At 35.1% G+C, this 18,097-nt stretch overlaps 1 protein-coding gene and 1 non-coding gene across 2 annotated transcripts; one reads left to right on the top strand and one right to left on the bottom strand.

Moving 5' to 3' along the window:
- Positions 1-1,953: 1,953 nt before the first annotated feature.
- On the top strand, positions 1,954-2,909 carry LOC126011568 (olfactory receptor 13). Its single transcript, XM_049775391.1, has one exon. It carries the CDS (start codon positions 1,954-1,956, stop codon positions 2,884-2,886), a length of 933 nt encoding a protein of 310 aa, XP_049631348.1. The 3' UTR covers positions 2,887-2,909.
- A 1,665-nt stretch (positions 2,910-4,574) lies between these two features.
- Positions 4,575-4,677, bottom strand: LOC126029608 (U6 spliceosomal RNA). The gene has a single exon (XR_007503028.1). It is a non-coding gene; the product is annotated as a U6 spliceosomal RNA (small nuclear RNA).
- Positions 4,678-18,097: the final 13,420 nt, after the last annotated feature.

Below are 18,097 nucleotides of genomic sequence, written 5' to 3' on the forward strand. Positions count from 1 at the left end.
ATATACTGGTAGCTATTTTTAAGATATGGAATAATTGTGTGCAAGTAAATTTCTGGTAAATATTGAATGTGAAACAAAAAGTGCTAGTGCCTTTTAATTTAAAAACTAGATTTAAATGTTCCATATATAGGAAAGTTAAATATCTAAATAATTCAGGAAAATGTCCTAGGTAATGAATACAGATGCAAAAGCTTATTTAGTTAGTTAGTTCGATATTATGCATCTCAACAATCAGTAAAAGTTCAGAGTTTCTATCTTTACCTTCAGAATAATAGTAGGTACAAAATGGGAAATAGGCATCTGGAAATTATTTTAATTTCAATATTCTGGCATGATAGTCACCATGAGAATTTCTATTGCAAATGAGGTGATTTTAAAATAAGATTAAAATTTTTATGAACTTTTGTATTGAAAATCATAGTTCTTTATGATCTCCAAGAAAAACATTTTTATTTCTTTTTGAGATCATACTTAACAGTGCTCAGAAATTAGTCCTGACTTTGTGTTCAGGAATTGTTCTTAGAAGAGCTTGCAAGACCATCTCTGAAGTGGCCAAGCAGCCTACCCACTATGTAATCTCTCTGTCCCCAGTATTTTATTTCCATCTATTAATAAAATCATCTTGTCGGGCTACAATAATCTCTGAGCACAGAGTTAGGAGTAGTCTCTGAGTACTGCCAGATATGGACTAAGAACCAAAATAAGAAATAAAGATAATAGTTAATATGTACTTAAAATTTAATTGCACAGGGGCCAGAGAGATAGCATGTAGGTAAGGCGTTCACCTTTCATGCAGAAGGACGGTGGTTCAAATCCTGGCATCCCATATGGTCCCCTGAGCCTGCCAGGAGCAATTTCTGAGCACAGAGCCAGGAGTAACCCCTGAGCACTGCCAGGTGTGAATAAAAAAAAATTTAATTGCACAATCATAGACTAAGGAAGATGATTAAATTTAATATCTCAAGGAGTCAGGCATCCCCTTATACATCATTTTTAGAAGTTATTTAAACTATTATCAATTATCTGCATAGATAGGATCTAATAGTGAATATTTCTAGAGTTTCATAAATATTGAGTCAAAAATTACTTAAAATATTTATTGGTTTTTATTTTAATACAAAGGTAATAAAAATGCACTTAATCGTTTTATTATTATTTAGATAAACAATTAAAATGGGGGGAGGGTTGAACCACACCCAACTGTGGCCACTGCTTACTCCTGACTGCTCAGAATCACTCCTGATTCTTTGCTAAGTGATCAGTCCTGTAAAACTTATAGGCCATATAAGGTTCAAGGGATCAAAACTAAATGAGACATGAGCAAGACAAGCACCTTACCTACTGTACCATTTCTGGCCCACAATTAAAATAAATTTAAACTGAAAATAAGTCTTTACATTTGAGTTAAACATACGTTATTATTAAGATCTGTTATGGAAATAACAAGAGTTGCAGGAATATAATATGGGATGTATTTATAGGTATTATATTGGCCAGTCATTTATCTAATCTTGTATGCTCTGTGCTTAATGAAACCTTCCAGTTCAGAATCAAATTTATTTCAATTTTAGGACTTTAATATGTGTTACCAGTTCATTGTTTGGGGGAACAAAACAATGGATTACTCTAATATAAAGAAAGGAAAGCAGAATTTATTTTAAAGATAAAAAGATAGCTTAGAATAAAATAAAATTTGTGGTCAACTAATGTCTGACAATATTTTATTTCAGTTTTTTGTTTGCTAAAATTAGCAATAAAAATAATGACAATGAGTTTTTTAATTTATTTTGAGTTATCAATTAAAGTCTTAAACTTATTTCTTTTAAATCACAATAGGTCGTAGAAAGTGGTTTGAATACTTATCCTATGAAGAAGTATCAACTTCTTTGTTAATTTTGTTAAAAATATTCTCTTGAATTATTAATGTAAACTCAGTTTCTTTTGTCATAGGACATGGGAGGAAATATGACATTTATTACAGAGTTTACACTATTGGGATTTCCCCTTGACCCAAAAGTTCAAGTGTTTCTCTTTGGAATATTCTCATTGTGCTATGCCTTCACCCTGCTGGGAAATGGGGTCATCCTGGGACTTATATCTCTGGACTCTAGACTACACACCCCCATGTACTTCTTTCTTTCCCATCTGGCCATTGTTGACATAGCCTATGCCTGCAACACCGTACCCCAGATGCTGGTAAACCTCCTGGATCCAACCAAGCCCATCTCTTTTGTTGGCTGCCTGGCACAAACTTTTCTCTTTCTAACATTTGCTATCACAGAATGTCTTCTCCTGGTAGCGATGTCCTATGATCGGTATGTGGCCATCTGTCACCCTCTCCGATATTCTGTCATCATGAGCTGGAGAGTCTGTAATTTCCTGGCCTTGGCCTCCTGGACCTTTGGAATGCTTTTATCTTTGGTTCATCTAGTGTTACTTCTCCCTTTACCCTTCTGTAAATCTCAGAAAATCAATCACTTTTTTTGTGAAATTATGGCTGTTCTCAAACTTGCCTGTGCAGACACTCACATCAATGAGATTATGGTATTGGCTGGAGCAACTTCTGTGCTTGTGGGACCCTTTTCCTTCATTGTAATCTCATATATGTGCATTCTCTGTGCCATCCTTAGGATACAAACAGGAGAAGGTCAAAGAAAAGCCTTCTCCACCTGCTCATCCCATCTCTGTGTTGTTGGACTCTTTTATGGAACTGCCATTATTATGTATGTTGGGCCCAGATATGGGAACCCAAAAGAGCAAAAGAAATATCTGCTCTTGTTTCATAGTTTATTTAATCCCATGCTTAATCCTCTAATTTACAGTTTGAGAAACTCAGAAGTGAAGAATGCCTTGAAGCGAGTTCTGCGGAGAGAGAGTACTTTATGAAACTATTATGGCCTCATAATTAATAGTTATTTAAGAAAATATTATCTAAATAGATTCAAAATCAGCACAAGAATTATCTGAAACAATTATTTAAAATAGAGCTGTATCATTCCCCGCCCCCGGAGAAGCCTGTGTTCTCTCTGTAACATGTATTCCTCTCTCTTTTCTTAAAAGTCTTTCAAATTTCTTTCAATAAAATTATTTGCTTTCCTAAAATCAAATAAAATAGTAATTTCTTGAATACATTAATATCACTGATTTTATAGGTATAGACTGTATTTTGGAAATGCCATCAAATATCAATCACAAGGAATATGATAGATAGACCAGAATTTGAAAGCCGGGTCTTTATATAATATTATATATAAATTATATTATTATAAATATTATATAAATTATCTTTATATAAGTGCCTCTTATAAAACTATGGTTCCAAACTAATACCTTAAAAAAATGAATAACTCCTCAAAAGGACTTCATGATATTTAATAATGATCAATTAGGGTTAAGAATTATTATATTTATGGGGCCAGAGAGATAGCACAGCAGTAGGGCATTTGCCTTGCATGCGGCCTAGCCAGGATGGACCCAAATTTGATTCCCAGTATCCCATAAGGTCCCCTGAGCCTACCAGGAGCTATTTCTGAGCACAGAGCCAGGAGTAACTCCAGAGGGCTGCTGGGTGTGTCCTAAAACAAAACAAAAAAAAATTATAATGTTTTATACACCCTCATCTTGGTTTCACAGCTTCTATTAGCATTGTTAAAGTTATAACATTTATTGTGGTAAAAAATATTTTTCTGGGGCCGGAGAGATAGCATGGAGGTAGAGCATTTGCCTTGGAGGCAGAAAGATGGTGGTTCGAATCCCAGCATCCCATATGGTCCCCCGAGCCTGCCAGGAGCGATTTCTGAGCACAGAGCCAGGAGTAACCCCTAAGCGCTGCCAGGTGTGACCCAAAGACCAAATAATAATAATAATAATTAATAATAATAATAATTTTCTTTTAGCCTCTTTCAGGAGGTTCCAGATGTATTTGATTACAGGAATATTTATCATCCAGGTATCTATAAGGAATTCTTGATAATGATTGACTCATTGTAAACACTTTCAGTAATAACATATTGAAACAAAATTATTTCTTTCTACGAGGGCTGGTTTCTAAACAAGATGTAAATCTAGATACAACACCTTAGCTCAATTTATGAAAATATTACTTTCTTTGGATGCAATATGTTAACAGCACTGATTCTACTCTCACAGAGAATCTCATCTTATATTAGCATTTTTACATATATTTAATTTAGAGGATGATCTTGCTCAACTTTATAGTCTGCTAAATCTGACATAAAAAATCATTCTGTATAAATGTTCCTATTTACCACTGCATGAAATCAATCTAGAGTTTTTGTTTTGGTCTTTAAAGATGAAACCACATTTATTAAGGAAGTCAAAAAGTATTCATAACTCAATGACTGGTGTAGTAAATAATCCTTCAAAAGATGTATCAATTGGTGCATTTAAAATATAAAGATATATAAGTTCTATAAAGGTATGTTCACTGGGATGCATACAAGATGAATAAAGTAGATTTTATAAAAGGAATCGAATACAAAATGTAATGTCCAAAGACTATTTAATCTTTTGGAGATTAAGAATAAATATAAAAAAGAATAAATATAAATAAGTAAAATTACATGAATTACCAATAAATGGTTATTTTTTTTAGGGGCCATGCTAATCTTCTCTGTATCATTCCAATTTTAGTATATGTGCTGCCTAAGCGAACACATCTCAAATAAAACTTTTGTTTTTGGGTCACACCTAGCGGCGCCCAGGAATTATTTCTGTCTCTGTGGTCAGAAATTGCTCCTGGCAAACTCGTAGGAACATATAGGATGCAGGAAATCAAACTGGGGGTCATCCTGGGTTGGCTACATGCAAGGTAAATGCCCTACCATTGTGCTATCGCTCAGGCCCTCAAATGAAACATTTAAAAACTAATTTTATGGATGTTCTATAAATAATGCTACATACATTACTATAATTTTAAAAGAATTGGTATTAAGGAAGTTCCTGTGCATATTAAAAGACAAAATATTCCTAATGGTTTTAAATGGTCAGAACAAATTTTGTCTGTACATGGCTAAACACATCAACAACATTATATTACTAATTCTTTTCTATTCTTAAAAAATAAAATATAGTTTTATGGGTTTAAAATAGTGGCCTCATCTCATTGAAAACAATACAACTTAAAAGTAAGTTATAAATTTTTAAAATGCAGGGATATTTCAATATAACTTGAAACCTTGTGTACATTAGAGAAGTAAGTATCACATCACCATGAAATTGAATACTGTCAGTCAATGTTAGGAACTGGGAGATTAAGTGAAACTGCTTAACTGCACTAATGCATTATATGTTATTAAACAAATGTAATTTCAGTTAAAATATGAGTTGTGGGGCCAGAGAGATAGCAGGGAGGTAGGGTGTTTGCCTTGAAGGCAGAAGGACGGTGATTCAAATCTTGGCATTCCACATAGTCCCCTGTGCAGGCCTGGGCAATTTCTGAGTGCAGAGCTAGGAGTAACCCCTGAGCACTGCCAGGTGTGACCCAAAAATCAATAATAATAATAATAATAATAATAAAAATATGAGTTTCTTCTTTATGTGATTAATATTTAGTTTTTAATTATATATAATTGAACAGGAAAACAATAGAAATTTCTGTGACAATCCTAATAGTCACTTTAGTAAATTACCATTTGAGCACTGATGTATATCTTGTGCTAAACTTATTCATTATGGTCACTGTGAGTACGGTCTGTTATGTCTCAGTAAATCCTGGATATGTAAGCAAAGTTCTGAATGTTTTGTGGCATGTCTCCCAGAAAAAGATGAAGAGGACATCCATGACCTCATAAAATATTAACCACTGGTTAATTTGTGAAAATTTTCTTAATCTGGACATTGCTCAGGAGCAACTCTGAGTACCACTAAATATAGCCTATCCCTACACTCACCCTAAAAAGACAATCTGGAGTTGCCATTTTTGTCCCATGAAGTGTTGCACTTCAAAAAGAGAAAAGTAACAATGGTATAAACCCAATTTCTCTTAAGCCAACTACCTAAAATTTAAAATCTTGATTAATTGGATACAGCTAGAACCACTTTTCTATCAATTAATCTATAATTGATCCTGTCACAAAACTCAAAATAGATCATGGTTGATCCAGATACCAGATTCAATCTTTACAATGGAAAGCATTGTTTTGTTTTGGGATCAGTGGTCTCTCCTGAATCTGCACCCAGAAATTACTCCTGGTGGATTAGGGTAACAATACGAGATGTCAGGGATCAAACCTGAATCGGCAGTGTGCAAAACAATGCCCTATCCACTGTACTATCTCTCCAGTTTCTCCCATGAAAAGACATGCAAACACACATTATCCGAGGGTCTTAGTTCACGTTTAAATAAATATCTCAATAAAGCCAGAATTAGAAACATTAATTAGAAACAATTTAAAGAGTGACATAAAAATTTCAGTTGAGCCTTTCTTGGAGCCGGGAGTCTAGCAGGAGGAGGTTTGGCAGGCCCCCGCCATGCCGGAGGCCTGCTTGACCAGGCCTAGTGGGGGTGCGGGACTTGGGTAACCCCAGAACCCCTCTACCGCCTTGCTCCAGATCTCCAGGGCTTCCCCGGGCCACATGCCTGGGCAAGCCGGTGAGTTGGGTCCCTTGGTGGAGCTTGAAGGTACCCTAGGCCTTCCCCCATTATCCACTCAGCTCCTTAGGGAGGGTCTGGGTGGGGCTCTGAACTTCTGGCCTCCCAGCTTCTTGAAGGATCTCTCCTTTCTTGGAGCCGGGAGTCTAGCACAAGAAACATTAATAGTACTCACACAAGAAACATTAATAGTACTCACACAAGAAACATTAATAGTACTCACACAAGAAACATTAATAGTACTCACACAAGAAACATTAATAGTACTCACACAAGAAACATTAATAGTACTCACTATAGGGGCCGGGCGGTGGCGCTCGAGGTAAGGTGCCTGCCTTACCTGCGCTAGCCTAGGAGACGGACCACGGTTCGATCCCCCGGCGTCCCATATGGTCCCCCAAGCCAGGAGCGACTTCTGAGCGCATAGCCAGGAGTAACCCCTGAGCATCACTGGGTGTGGCCCAAAAACCAAAAAAAAAAAAAAAAAATAGTACTCACTATCATTGAATTATGTTTTTATGTATGCAGAATGTCCATTTTGTACTCTGCCCTTTTGCATACCCCTTCATAAGTTCATATTTTTCTTTAACTTCTTTAATTCCTATCATCATTACTCCTCATTTACCCTTTCTAACTTAAGTACTGTAGAGTCCTAAGTCACAGACCAAAGTGGTGCCCTGGAGTTAACACCCACCCAACTGGTTTAAAAGGCATAAAAAAGACACTTATATGTTTTCAACATTTTATGGGTGTTTTCTTTGACGTATATAAACTTTTGCTGAATATTTTCTTATACAGTGACGATCCCCCCCCCATGTTTTTTATCTTCTCTTTGTGAACTGCTCAATATGGAATTTGGTGTGAAAGAATCCCTCAGTTTAATACTTATGTTTGAACCAAGTCATGGGTCTTGTTGGAAATATTCTTACGCCCCCATATATCTGATAGCACCACGTGGCTTTATTTCTTGTTTGCTTAGGCACACTAAAATGGGAAAATACTATACATACCAATAGGTTCTTATCTAATAGAGATGGGAACACACAAATCTTGTAGTTCAATGAGACCTTACACCCTGAACATTGACATAAAGACCAGGCATAGGCCTCAGAAGAATGGGCATTCTCCATTCACCCCTTGATCTACAGAAGACATTTACAAAACATCCAAGGTTGTATATAACATCACCTGGTGGCATTCCTGTACCAGGGAAGACCCTACAGCTGCTCTGACATCTATCTACTCAAAAGAAACACCCCTTAACACTGAGAAGACAACAAGAACAATGACCTGCTTACTGGACAGGGCTTGCTGTATTGCCCCTTAATGGTGAGGTTTGTCTATAACATCACCTGGAAGCAATCCTCTACCACAGAAGACCCCACCACTGCTCAGACATCGTCCTGCTCAAAAGAGACTTCCCTTAACACTGAGAAGACTTAACAACAACAACCTGCTTACAGGAAAGGGCTTCCTGCATTGCCCTTTCATGATGAGGTGAAACGAGAAGACACTCCACATCATGACTTCAATGTAGGACATGCAGATTCCAGAATCTTTAATACAGAAACATGATACCAACAACAGAGACTGTGTGAAAAGTGTGTTGCCACTACGGACAATGTCTTTGATCGGACGATAACTTGCCTGAAGCCTAGAGCTGGTCTTATGCCAGGAAACTTTAGGGGTAGGATCTCTTTGTATTTAGGCCAAGGTTATTCCTTTCCATGCCTCTCATATCTTGGTGGGCCTATGCAAACAACAATTGCCACTCTAACAACGTTTTTACTGTGCTCCTTTGACTCTAATCCTTAAAACGCACCCACTTAAAATTTGAGGTTAACTTAAGCTAATATTCATGTACATGGAAATGTAAAAAATACTATGCCTCTAATGTTAAAGGAGTTACGTAAGTTTGATGGCTTTAGATTGCCTTGTGTGCTGTTAAGAAATATTATAATGTGCTACAATCTGGGGACTCGAGGGACAAAATAATCGCACATGGATTCTGTTTTATTTTATCTTAACGTTCTTTGGCTGAAAGTTCAAAGTTAAGATATCAGCAAGGGGACTTCTGAGAATTATGTTATGGGTGATTGTCCTTCCACTGTAACTTTACCTTGTCCTCTTTCTTTGCATCTTTTGTTCTCATAATTCAAAATAAAAAAATTATAAAATAAATTTCAGTTGAAAGAATCTTAGAACTAAATTTCAATTATTATAAGATCTCAGGTATCTACCAACTAAAGTTTCCATATCTTATAAATATTGGGAGAGATTGGACCACACCCCACAGTGTTCAGGGGTTCTTCTTGGCTCTGTATTCAGGAGTTACTCCTGACAGTGCTAGACAGACCATGTGAGATGCCAGGGGTCAAACTCAGGTTGGCCTCAATAATCAGTACCTTCACACCTTCAGTTATTAATTAGAATTATTTTCACTTATGCTGAAACACAGGGACGCAGAGCACAGTGGAAGAAGCTGAGCTACATAGACTAATGCCAGAAAGTTTATTCATTGTTACAGACCTTCTGTTTCCCCATAGACTCAGTTCAACCATCTGGAGACTTGAAGCTGGGGAAGTCCTGGGATTCATGTAATTTAAATAATAATGTTGAGTACTCCAGTGTTCTGTTGAGTGATGTTGTCCCATAGCATTCTCTGTAGTTGTCTCTATTTTCTAATTGTGTGTCTTGCTGTAAGTGAGAGAAGTAAGAAGTGGTAATTACTATGTCCTTCTTTCCAGTGGTAGAGTGTATGCTCTACACCTCACATTCCACTCCCTTCATTAAACTCATAAGAGCTACCAGGACCATATCAGACTAGTCTCAGGAAGGTGAGTGTTCTTCAGTTCCTAAGACATTTTCAGATTCTGGATACCAACCACCTGTAAGTGTTTCTCTTTCTAGATGCTAGAGTCCAAATACTGGCACTTACCAGTTTTTCTGACTTTTTTCTTTTTTATCATCAATACTTTTTATCCTTGTCGAATCTAGTCTGCTACTATCACATCTTTATAGCTAACCTATATGCAGGTATTTTAAAGAGAAATAAATGTTCTATGTTGATTTTAAACATATACATAAAATGGTTTATGTATTCTAAAAGAATTATTTCAAGAGGACCAGAGTGATGCCACAGTGGGTAGGGTACTTGCCTTGTACACAACTGTCCTGGGTTCTATCTATCTGAGCCACTGAACTCACTAGGAGTGATTCTTTAGTACAGAACCAGGAATAACTCCTAATGGTCATTGTGTGTGGCAATGAAAAAAAAATATTTAAGGAAATATTAGAAGCAGAGTTAATAGATAATTATATAAAGGTAGAGTTTGATTAATTTTTCATTGATAATAAAGAATCCATGTGCTAACAATTTTCTTGAAATTGATAACACTAAAAATTATGAAATTTCTACATTGTACATTAAATATAATATATGATGTAATTTTCCTAAACTATGAATATTCTATCAGGTTCTATATGGAAGGATAATATACTTAAGAAAAATAATCAGGGGCCGGGCGGTGGCGCTGGAGGTAAGGTGCCTGCCTTGCCTGCGCTAGCCTAGGATGGACCGCGGTTTGATCCCCCAGCGTCCCATATGGTCCCCCAAGAAGCCAGGAGCAACTTCTGAGCGCATAGCCAGGAGTAACCCCTGAGCATCACAGGGTGTGGCCCAAAAACCAAAAAAAAAAAAAAAAGAAAAAGAAAAATAATCATAGTTGTTATTGTATAATTTAGGCATTTAATTGTTAGTATACTTATTCAGCATGATTATACTAATCTACAATGTGTTTATTATAATTGAATATAAGTGAAATTAATTTCAATATTATTCTAGTTATTTACACTAAGTGTGGTATTAAGAATAACATGAGGCACCTAGAAATTAAGTCTTTGATAAATTTTTTTTAAGTCTTTGATAAATTTTTAAGTATTTGTGAAGAGGGTAAAATTTTGGAGATTGGAAATAAATACAAAAAAGTGAGACCAGATGTTATGTGATGATATAGTAAACTAGAGAAAAATAGCTAATAATACTTTTAACTCTTTTTTATAGGATTAATAGTGTATATACTTTTATTTATCCCTATCTTTCTCTGATTTATGTTTCATAGTAAAATATTCACAAAGCTCAGAGGTCTCAGGATGCTTCATTCTGTTTCTCCAGAGTCCAGCCAATAACAATAACTCAGTAGTATGATTAATAATTATCAATTTTGGGGCCAGCAAGGTGGCACTAGAGGTAAGGTGTCTGCCTTGCAAGCGCTAGCCAAGGAAGGACTGCGGTTCGATCCCCCAGCGTCCCATATGGTCCCCCCAAGCTAGTGGCAATTTCTGAGGGCTTAGCCAGGAGTAACCGCTGAGCATCGAACGGATGTGGCCCAAAAAACCAAAAAAAAAAAATTATCAATTTTCAGATTCTTGAATAGAAAGATCACATCACAATAATAATTATTCTTTGAGGTACCCAATAGATTTAATGGCTGGAAAATGTATTTATCCGATCAATCCTATCTCAGTAAACAGCTTTTTTAAGTTTTGACATATAATCATATAATCCAGGAATTAATATTAATGTCTCCTCTGTGCTTAAAAATATTCTTTTTTTTATTACTTGTAATATCATCCTTTTTTTACTGTACATATTTAATGTAATCTCTATAAGGATCTTCATTATTTTTTTTACACCACCCATCACCAGTGCAACATTCCCATCACCAATGTCCCAAGTCTCCCTCCTCCCCACCCGACCCCCGCCTGTACTCTAAACAGGTTCTCAATTTCCCTCATACATTCTCATTATTAGGACAGTTCAAAATGTAGTTATTTATCCAACTAAACTCATCACTCTTTGTGATGAGCTTCCTGAGGTGAGCTGGAACTTCCAGCTCTTTTCTCTTTTGTGTCTGAAAGTTATTATTGCAAGAATGTCTTTCATTTTTCTTAAAACCCATAAATGTGTGAGACCATTCTGCGTTTTTCTCTCTCTCTCTGACTTATTTCACTCAGCATAATAGATTCCGTGTACAACCATATATAGGAAAATTTCATGACTTCATCTCTCCTGACAGCTGCACAGATTTAATGCGATCCCCCTAAAGATACCCATGACATTCTTCAAAGAAGTGGACCAGGCACTTTTGAAATTTATTTGGAACAATAAACACCCTCGAATAGCTAAAGCAATCATTGGGAAAAAGAATATGGGAGGAATTACTTTCCCCAACTTTAAACTTTACTACAAAGCAATAGTTATCAAAACAGCATGGTATTGGAATAAAGACAGACCCTCAGATCAGTGGAATAAGCTTGAATACTCAGAGAATGTTCCCCAGACATACAATCATCTAATTTTTGATAAAGGAGCAAAAAATCCTAAATGGAACAAAGAAAGCCTCTTCAACAAGTGGTGTTGGCAAAACTGGGTAGCCACTTGCAAAAAATTGAACTTAAACCCCCAGCTAACATCATGTACGAAGGTAAAATCCAAATGGATTAAAGACCTCGATATCAGCCCCAAAACCATAAGATTTATAGAACAATACGTAGGTAAAACACTCCAGGACATTGAGGCTAAAGGCATCTTCAAGGAAGAAACTGCACTCTCCAAGCAAGTGAAAGCAGAAATTAACAGATGGGAATATATTAAGCTGAGAAGCTTCTGCACCTCAAAGGAAATAGTGCCCAAGATACAAGAGCTTAAAAATATTCTTATAGTTTAAGTGAGCTTTAAATCAGTCAGCATCAAAATTTTAAAATATTGCTTAACCTATGAGTTTCAGTCATGCAATGAACAATTTCCTTCACCAGTGCACATTTCACAATCAATTTTCTCAGTTTCCCTCTGGCCCCATCCTCACCTCTGCCTGCCTCTGTAGCAAACATATTTTTTCTTTCTGTAACCTTTTTTTTTTTTTGCTTTTAGATTGTTGTTTGAAATTTGTTAATGAGGGGTTGTATAGATATAAATAGAAGATATAGATATAGATCACTATGTTTCTTTTCCGCACCCAGTTTTTGCCCAGAGTGATAATTTTCAACTATCATTTGCATAGTGGTCCCATCTGAATAGTGCAATGAGCATAGGAATGCAGAGGGATTTTCTGCACTGTGTTTTTTGGACTCCTAGGGTATATTTCTATAAGTGGTAGAGCAGTGCCATATGGAAGCTAATTTCTAATTTTTTTTTGAATACCCATATTGTTTTCCAAAAAGGCTGGATCAAGTCAATATTCCCACCAGCAGTGAATGAGTCCCTTTCTTCCCACATCCTCACCAACACTATTTTTTTTTCAAGTGTGCCAGTCTCTGTGGTGTGAGATGATATCTCATTTTTGTTTTGATTTGCATCTCTTGATAATTAATGATTTGGAGCATTTTTATGTGCTTTTGACTATCGGTGTTTCTTTGAAGAAATGTCTGTTCGTCTCTTCTTCCCATTTTTGGGTGTTCTAAGTTTTAGTTTTATTATTTCCTCTACCTGTTTGCTTTTAGTTCATTTTGTTGGTTATTTCCAATTTCTTAAGCTTTGCCATTAAGTTGTTTATGTAGGCTCTTTCTTCCTTTTGAGGAATGCTTACAAAACTATCAATTTTCCTCTTCATACAGGTTTTGCTGTATCTAACAAATTCTGCTAATTTGTCTAACAAATTGTGCTAATTTTGTCTTAATTTTCATGTATTTCCAGGAGGCTTTTGATTTCCTCTTTCACCTACTGTTTGTTCAGTACTGAGCTATTTAATTCCCAGGTTATAAAGTTACTTATCTGTTTTTGTTTCTGTTTGTAAATCGTTTCTCTTTTCAGTGCATCATGGTCTAAGAAAAATAGTCAATACAATTTTAATTTCTGTCTTCTTGATTTGATGGAGGTATGTTTCGTGGCCTAGTATGTGGAGAATGTCTTTCAGTTCTTCCTATTAATTTTTCCTTTTCTTTCCTTTTTCTTTATTCTTTCCTTCTTTCTATTTATCTTTCTTTTCTGGTAAAGGAAATTGAACCAAGAATCACACATGAAAAGCAAATGTTACTTCCGGTATTGTTTTTGTTTTGTTTGGGGTTGATTTCTGTTCCACACTCAGGAACTCCTGGCTCTATGCTCAGCTGACTTGGGTGAATGATATGGTATCCTGAGGATTGAACCCGGGTCATCTGAATGCAAGACAAACATCTTACCTAGTGTACAATATCTCAGGCCCCTCTCTCCGTTATTCTTGACAAAAAATATTGGTTTTGGTGTTTGGTTTTGACTTACTCCTGTTTCTGTGCTCAGGGAACATCTTTGGAAGGGTAGTGACAGGGACAAAAATCAACTTAGCTGTGTGGAAATATTTACCCACTATACTGTTTCTGACATTCCTATCAAAAATTCTAATAGTTGGGGGGTCTAGAGAGAAAGCATGGAGGTAGGGTTTTTGCCTTGCATGCATAAGGACTGTGGTTCGAATACCGGCATCCCATTTGGTCCCCCGAGCCTGCCAGGAGTGATTCCTGAGCGTAGAGCCCAAAGTAACCTCTGAGTGCCGCCGGGTGTGACCCAAAACAAACAGAAAAAAATTTAAGATATTGTTTTAATTCATGTAACAAAAGGTGAAATTATTCTGAAATGCTATATACTACTATTTGTGAAGGAATAAACTGAACTTGACAAAACCAAATGGCAAGTATCTTTAATAAACTTAATTTGGCATATGATATCAAATTTTATATATTTGTAATTTTTCTTCAATCTTTTCATATGTCATTCAATAAATCATTAATAACAAGGTAATAAAGATAAATGACTATTCCACTGTTTTTAAAATGAGTTAATCTTTAAACAAATTGTTGTACTAAAAGAGTATCAGTGCATTTAATCCTCTTTACTTTGTCAAAAATCATAATTTCTGCTGTAATTATATATTAATCATAATAGAAATTAAGAAAATAGAAAAGAAAATAAGTGATACATTGGTGATAAATAATGAGTTCATAAAAGTGAGTGAACCTAAGTTACAAACATTTACTCATGCTTCATCTGTTTTTTAAAAAAAAATCAAGCTATAAAGTTCATTCAGCTCAGAAATTATTACTATTAATCTAAAATTAAATAAAGCCCTGGTTATCTAAAATATATTAAGCAAACTTTCTGTTAGATGTGAATGTTCAATTTACTTAAAATTTACTTAAAATGTTCATTTACTTAAAAATCAAAATATAACTACAGAATGAGTTAGATTTTTCCAATAAACAAATTTCTTTGTCGAATGAGCAGCCCAAGAACCATTCTTTTATGGATAAGTGAAGAACAAGAATGGCTAATGATGAGAATAATTTTTTATTGGTCACTAAAATAATCAGTTCTAGATATTAAGCATGGTCTTGTGCCAACTAGTCAGGCTTCTCCTATAAAAGCTATCAAAGATTATTTTCTGGTGAAAATGCTACCCTCTGGTCTTCCATCTTCACTTAAATTTTCCTTATTTTTCCAAAGCTTACTACAGACATGTAAAACCCCACAAATGGTATTTGAATTCAATATCTTGGATGGTGGAAAGCCCCTAAAATCCCTAGTCAGTTATTTACTAATATTGTCTTTTTTTTTATTTATATGTATTTGTTCAAGTCTATGTCTTAGAATGTTTTGTTGCCTCTTAGATCCAAGTTCCTAGGGGAGCACCTCCTGAACATTCCCCTTGATATTTGTAACAACGAAGCTGGGGAAATTCACAAACAATTATTTTTATTATCCAAATTCTGGAGAGAGAGCAATCCCTCAAGTTATTTTTTGTAATGGAAATAAAAAACATTGGCACTAAAAATTATACTAAAAAATTTTTTTCAAACTGCTAACAGTTCTAAGAATGTTAATATCAAAGACTGCAAACATTAAATTCCATGTCTTTTTTAAATGCAATCTAATTTTTAAACTATCTCATCCTTGCAAATTTGATATTAGTTCAGCTTTTAAATGAAAGGGAAGTTGTTCTTTTAATTTTATGCTATCATTTTGGTTACATCACTTAATCTATTCATAGTTAATTTGTAGAAGAGTCCAGTTGTACAAAATTTAAATTGTATTCTGTGTCTTAGCCGTTCAGCATTGACAGAGCATTGTGAACAGCACAGGAGAATATTTTCTGTAGTTATTTGATCCAAGAACAATATTATTTTTCTCATCTTTTTTGCTTTATCTATCTGTTAAGCACATAGTTTATTTCATTACTCTTTTTACTTAAATTTTTTTGTTATATTAGCTGGACCTTCCAGTCCTCTTCTATTTTGTCTCTGAGAATCATTACACAAATGTCTTTCATTTTTCTCAAAACCCATAGATTAGTGAGATCATTCTGTGTTTATCTCTCTCCCTCTGACTCATTTCACTCAACATAATAGATTCCATATACATCCATGGATAGGAAAATTTCATGACTTCATCTCTTCTGACGGCTGCATAATATTCCATTGTATATATGTACCACAGTTAGAAATCATACTAAATTTTAATGGGTTTTGTAAGGAAATAAGTCAAGTTCATAATTTTTGTATGTTACCAATTCATATACTTTCTTATCACTCATACATTGATACTCTCAATAATAGAGATAAATTAAATTAAATTAATAATAATGTTTATATTACCAAATTACAAATCTTGTAAACTTTTGTTTGTAAAGTCGATCACTAGTGTTTGACTAAAGTAGAAAATTCTTCATTTATTTCAATTTCAGGATTTTATAGTACACATTATAAATGCCAATAACAAGGTTTAAATTGGCATCAAGATGAGTCTATTGCTCCTTATTTAATTATTGGCTATGATCTTTTTTTAATTCTCTTTTTTTTTTTTTTTGTGGTTTTTGGGTCACACCCGGCAGTGCTCAGGGGTTACTCCTGGCTCCATGCTCAGAAATTGCTCCTGGCAGGCACAGGGGACCATATGGGACGCTGGGATTCGAACCGATGACCTCTTGCATGAAAGGCAAACGCTTTACCTCCATGCTATCTCTCCAGCCCTTTTTATTCTCTTGATTCAAGTATTTTATGCCATTAGAAAAATGTAGAAAAGGAGGGCCATAGAGAAAATCCATAATACATTGTACCTTCAATTTTTTGTACCCACATGTCCATATGGTTCTACAATAAATATCCTCTTAATTGTTTAGAAACAATGGAAAAACACCAAAATGTAGATGCAAACTCATAAAATTCAGGTTGAGACTACTTTTTTTTTTTTTTTTTTTTTTGGTTTTTGGGCCACACCCGGTGATGCTCAGAGGTTACTCCTGGCTGTCTGCTCAGAAATATCTCCTGGCAGGCACGGGGGACCATATGGGACACCGGGATTCGAACCAACCACCTTTGGTCCTGGATCAGCTGCTTGCAAGGCAAACGCCACTGTGCTATTTCTCCGGGCCCCTGAAACTTCTTAATGAACAACAAAATTCCCTAAACTCTGGGAACTTGGAAAAAGTGCAATGATAAATTAATAATTCTGGCAATCAATTTCCAAATGTTAATTTGTTCTTACTCAAGATAAATATACATATTTTCTAAACACATATATGGCACTCAAGTGTATATATCTAAAAATTATATTATTTCATGATATCTTCCCTCCCTTCTACATCCTAACCAAAAAATATTATAAAAGTGATTTTTTTATTTGCTGTCTATTATGTCATATAAAAAACTTTCTACTCTCTGGTTAAAATAAGTACTACAAAAAACTCAAATTTTAATTCTATTGAATTAAGATGTTTTGTTTCTTCTTTTTACACTTTTTAATTTCAAATTATTTGAACCATACAATAATTCTCATGTATTTGGGTATATGCAGCTCTGAAATAATCCATATTTTAATATTACTTTCTGCTTTTCTATTTTTGTGGTGCTATATTCAGTAGTACTAGAACTCATGGCATTATGCTCAGGGATAACTCCTTGGCAGTGCCTAGGGAATCAGATAAGCTACTTGGAATCAAACCCAAGTTGGCTGCATGCAAGTCAAGAGCTATGCTCTCTGTACTATCTCCCTGGCTCCTGATATTTATTCATTTCAACAGTGTCAATGATTTTAGATTAATAATTGGTACCATGCTCAAATTCTATACAATTTGATGTCAGTCTAATATTTTGGCTTACTGGAAAACATTATTTTAAATTTGATAAGATAAATTAGACTCTACCATCATACCTTTCGTCTTCTGCTTCTTTCTTCTTTATAATTAGATGAATTGTTTTGGTCTGGGGACCTCACCTGGTAGTGCTCAGGAGTTATACCCAGCTCTACACCTGAATACTCCAGGTGGTCTTGGCAGATATATGAGATGCTAGAAATTGAACTTGAGTAAACAAAGTACAAGGTAAGTGGCCTACTTATTGTGCTATTGCTTAGCTCCTTGTATAAATTCTTAGAGATTTTGATCATTTCTGAAGCACTAGAATTTTAAACTTTTGAGATATTGTCACATAGCATCTGGTTTTCTCTTTGATAGTGAA

Source organism: Suncus etruscus, chromosome 1 (assembly GCF_024139225.1).
Source record: "Suncus etruscus isolate mSunEtr1 chromosome 1, mSunEtr1.pri.cur, whole genome shotgun sequence".
NCBI lineage: Eukaryota > Metazoa > Chordata > Mammalia > Eulipotyphla > Soricidae > Suncus > Suncus etruscus.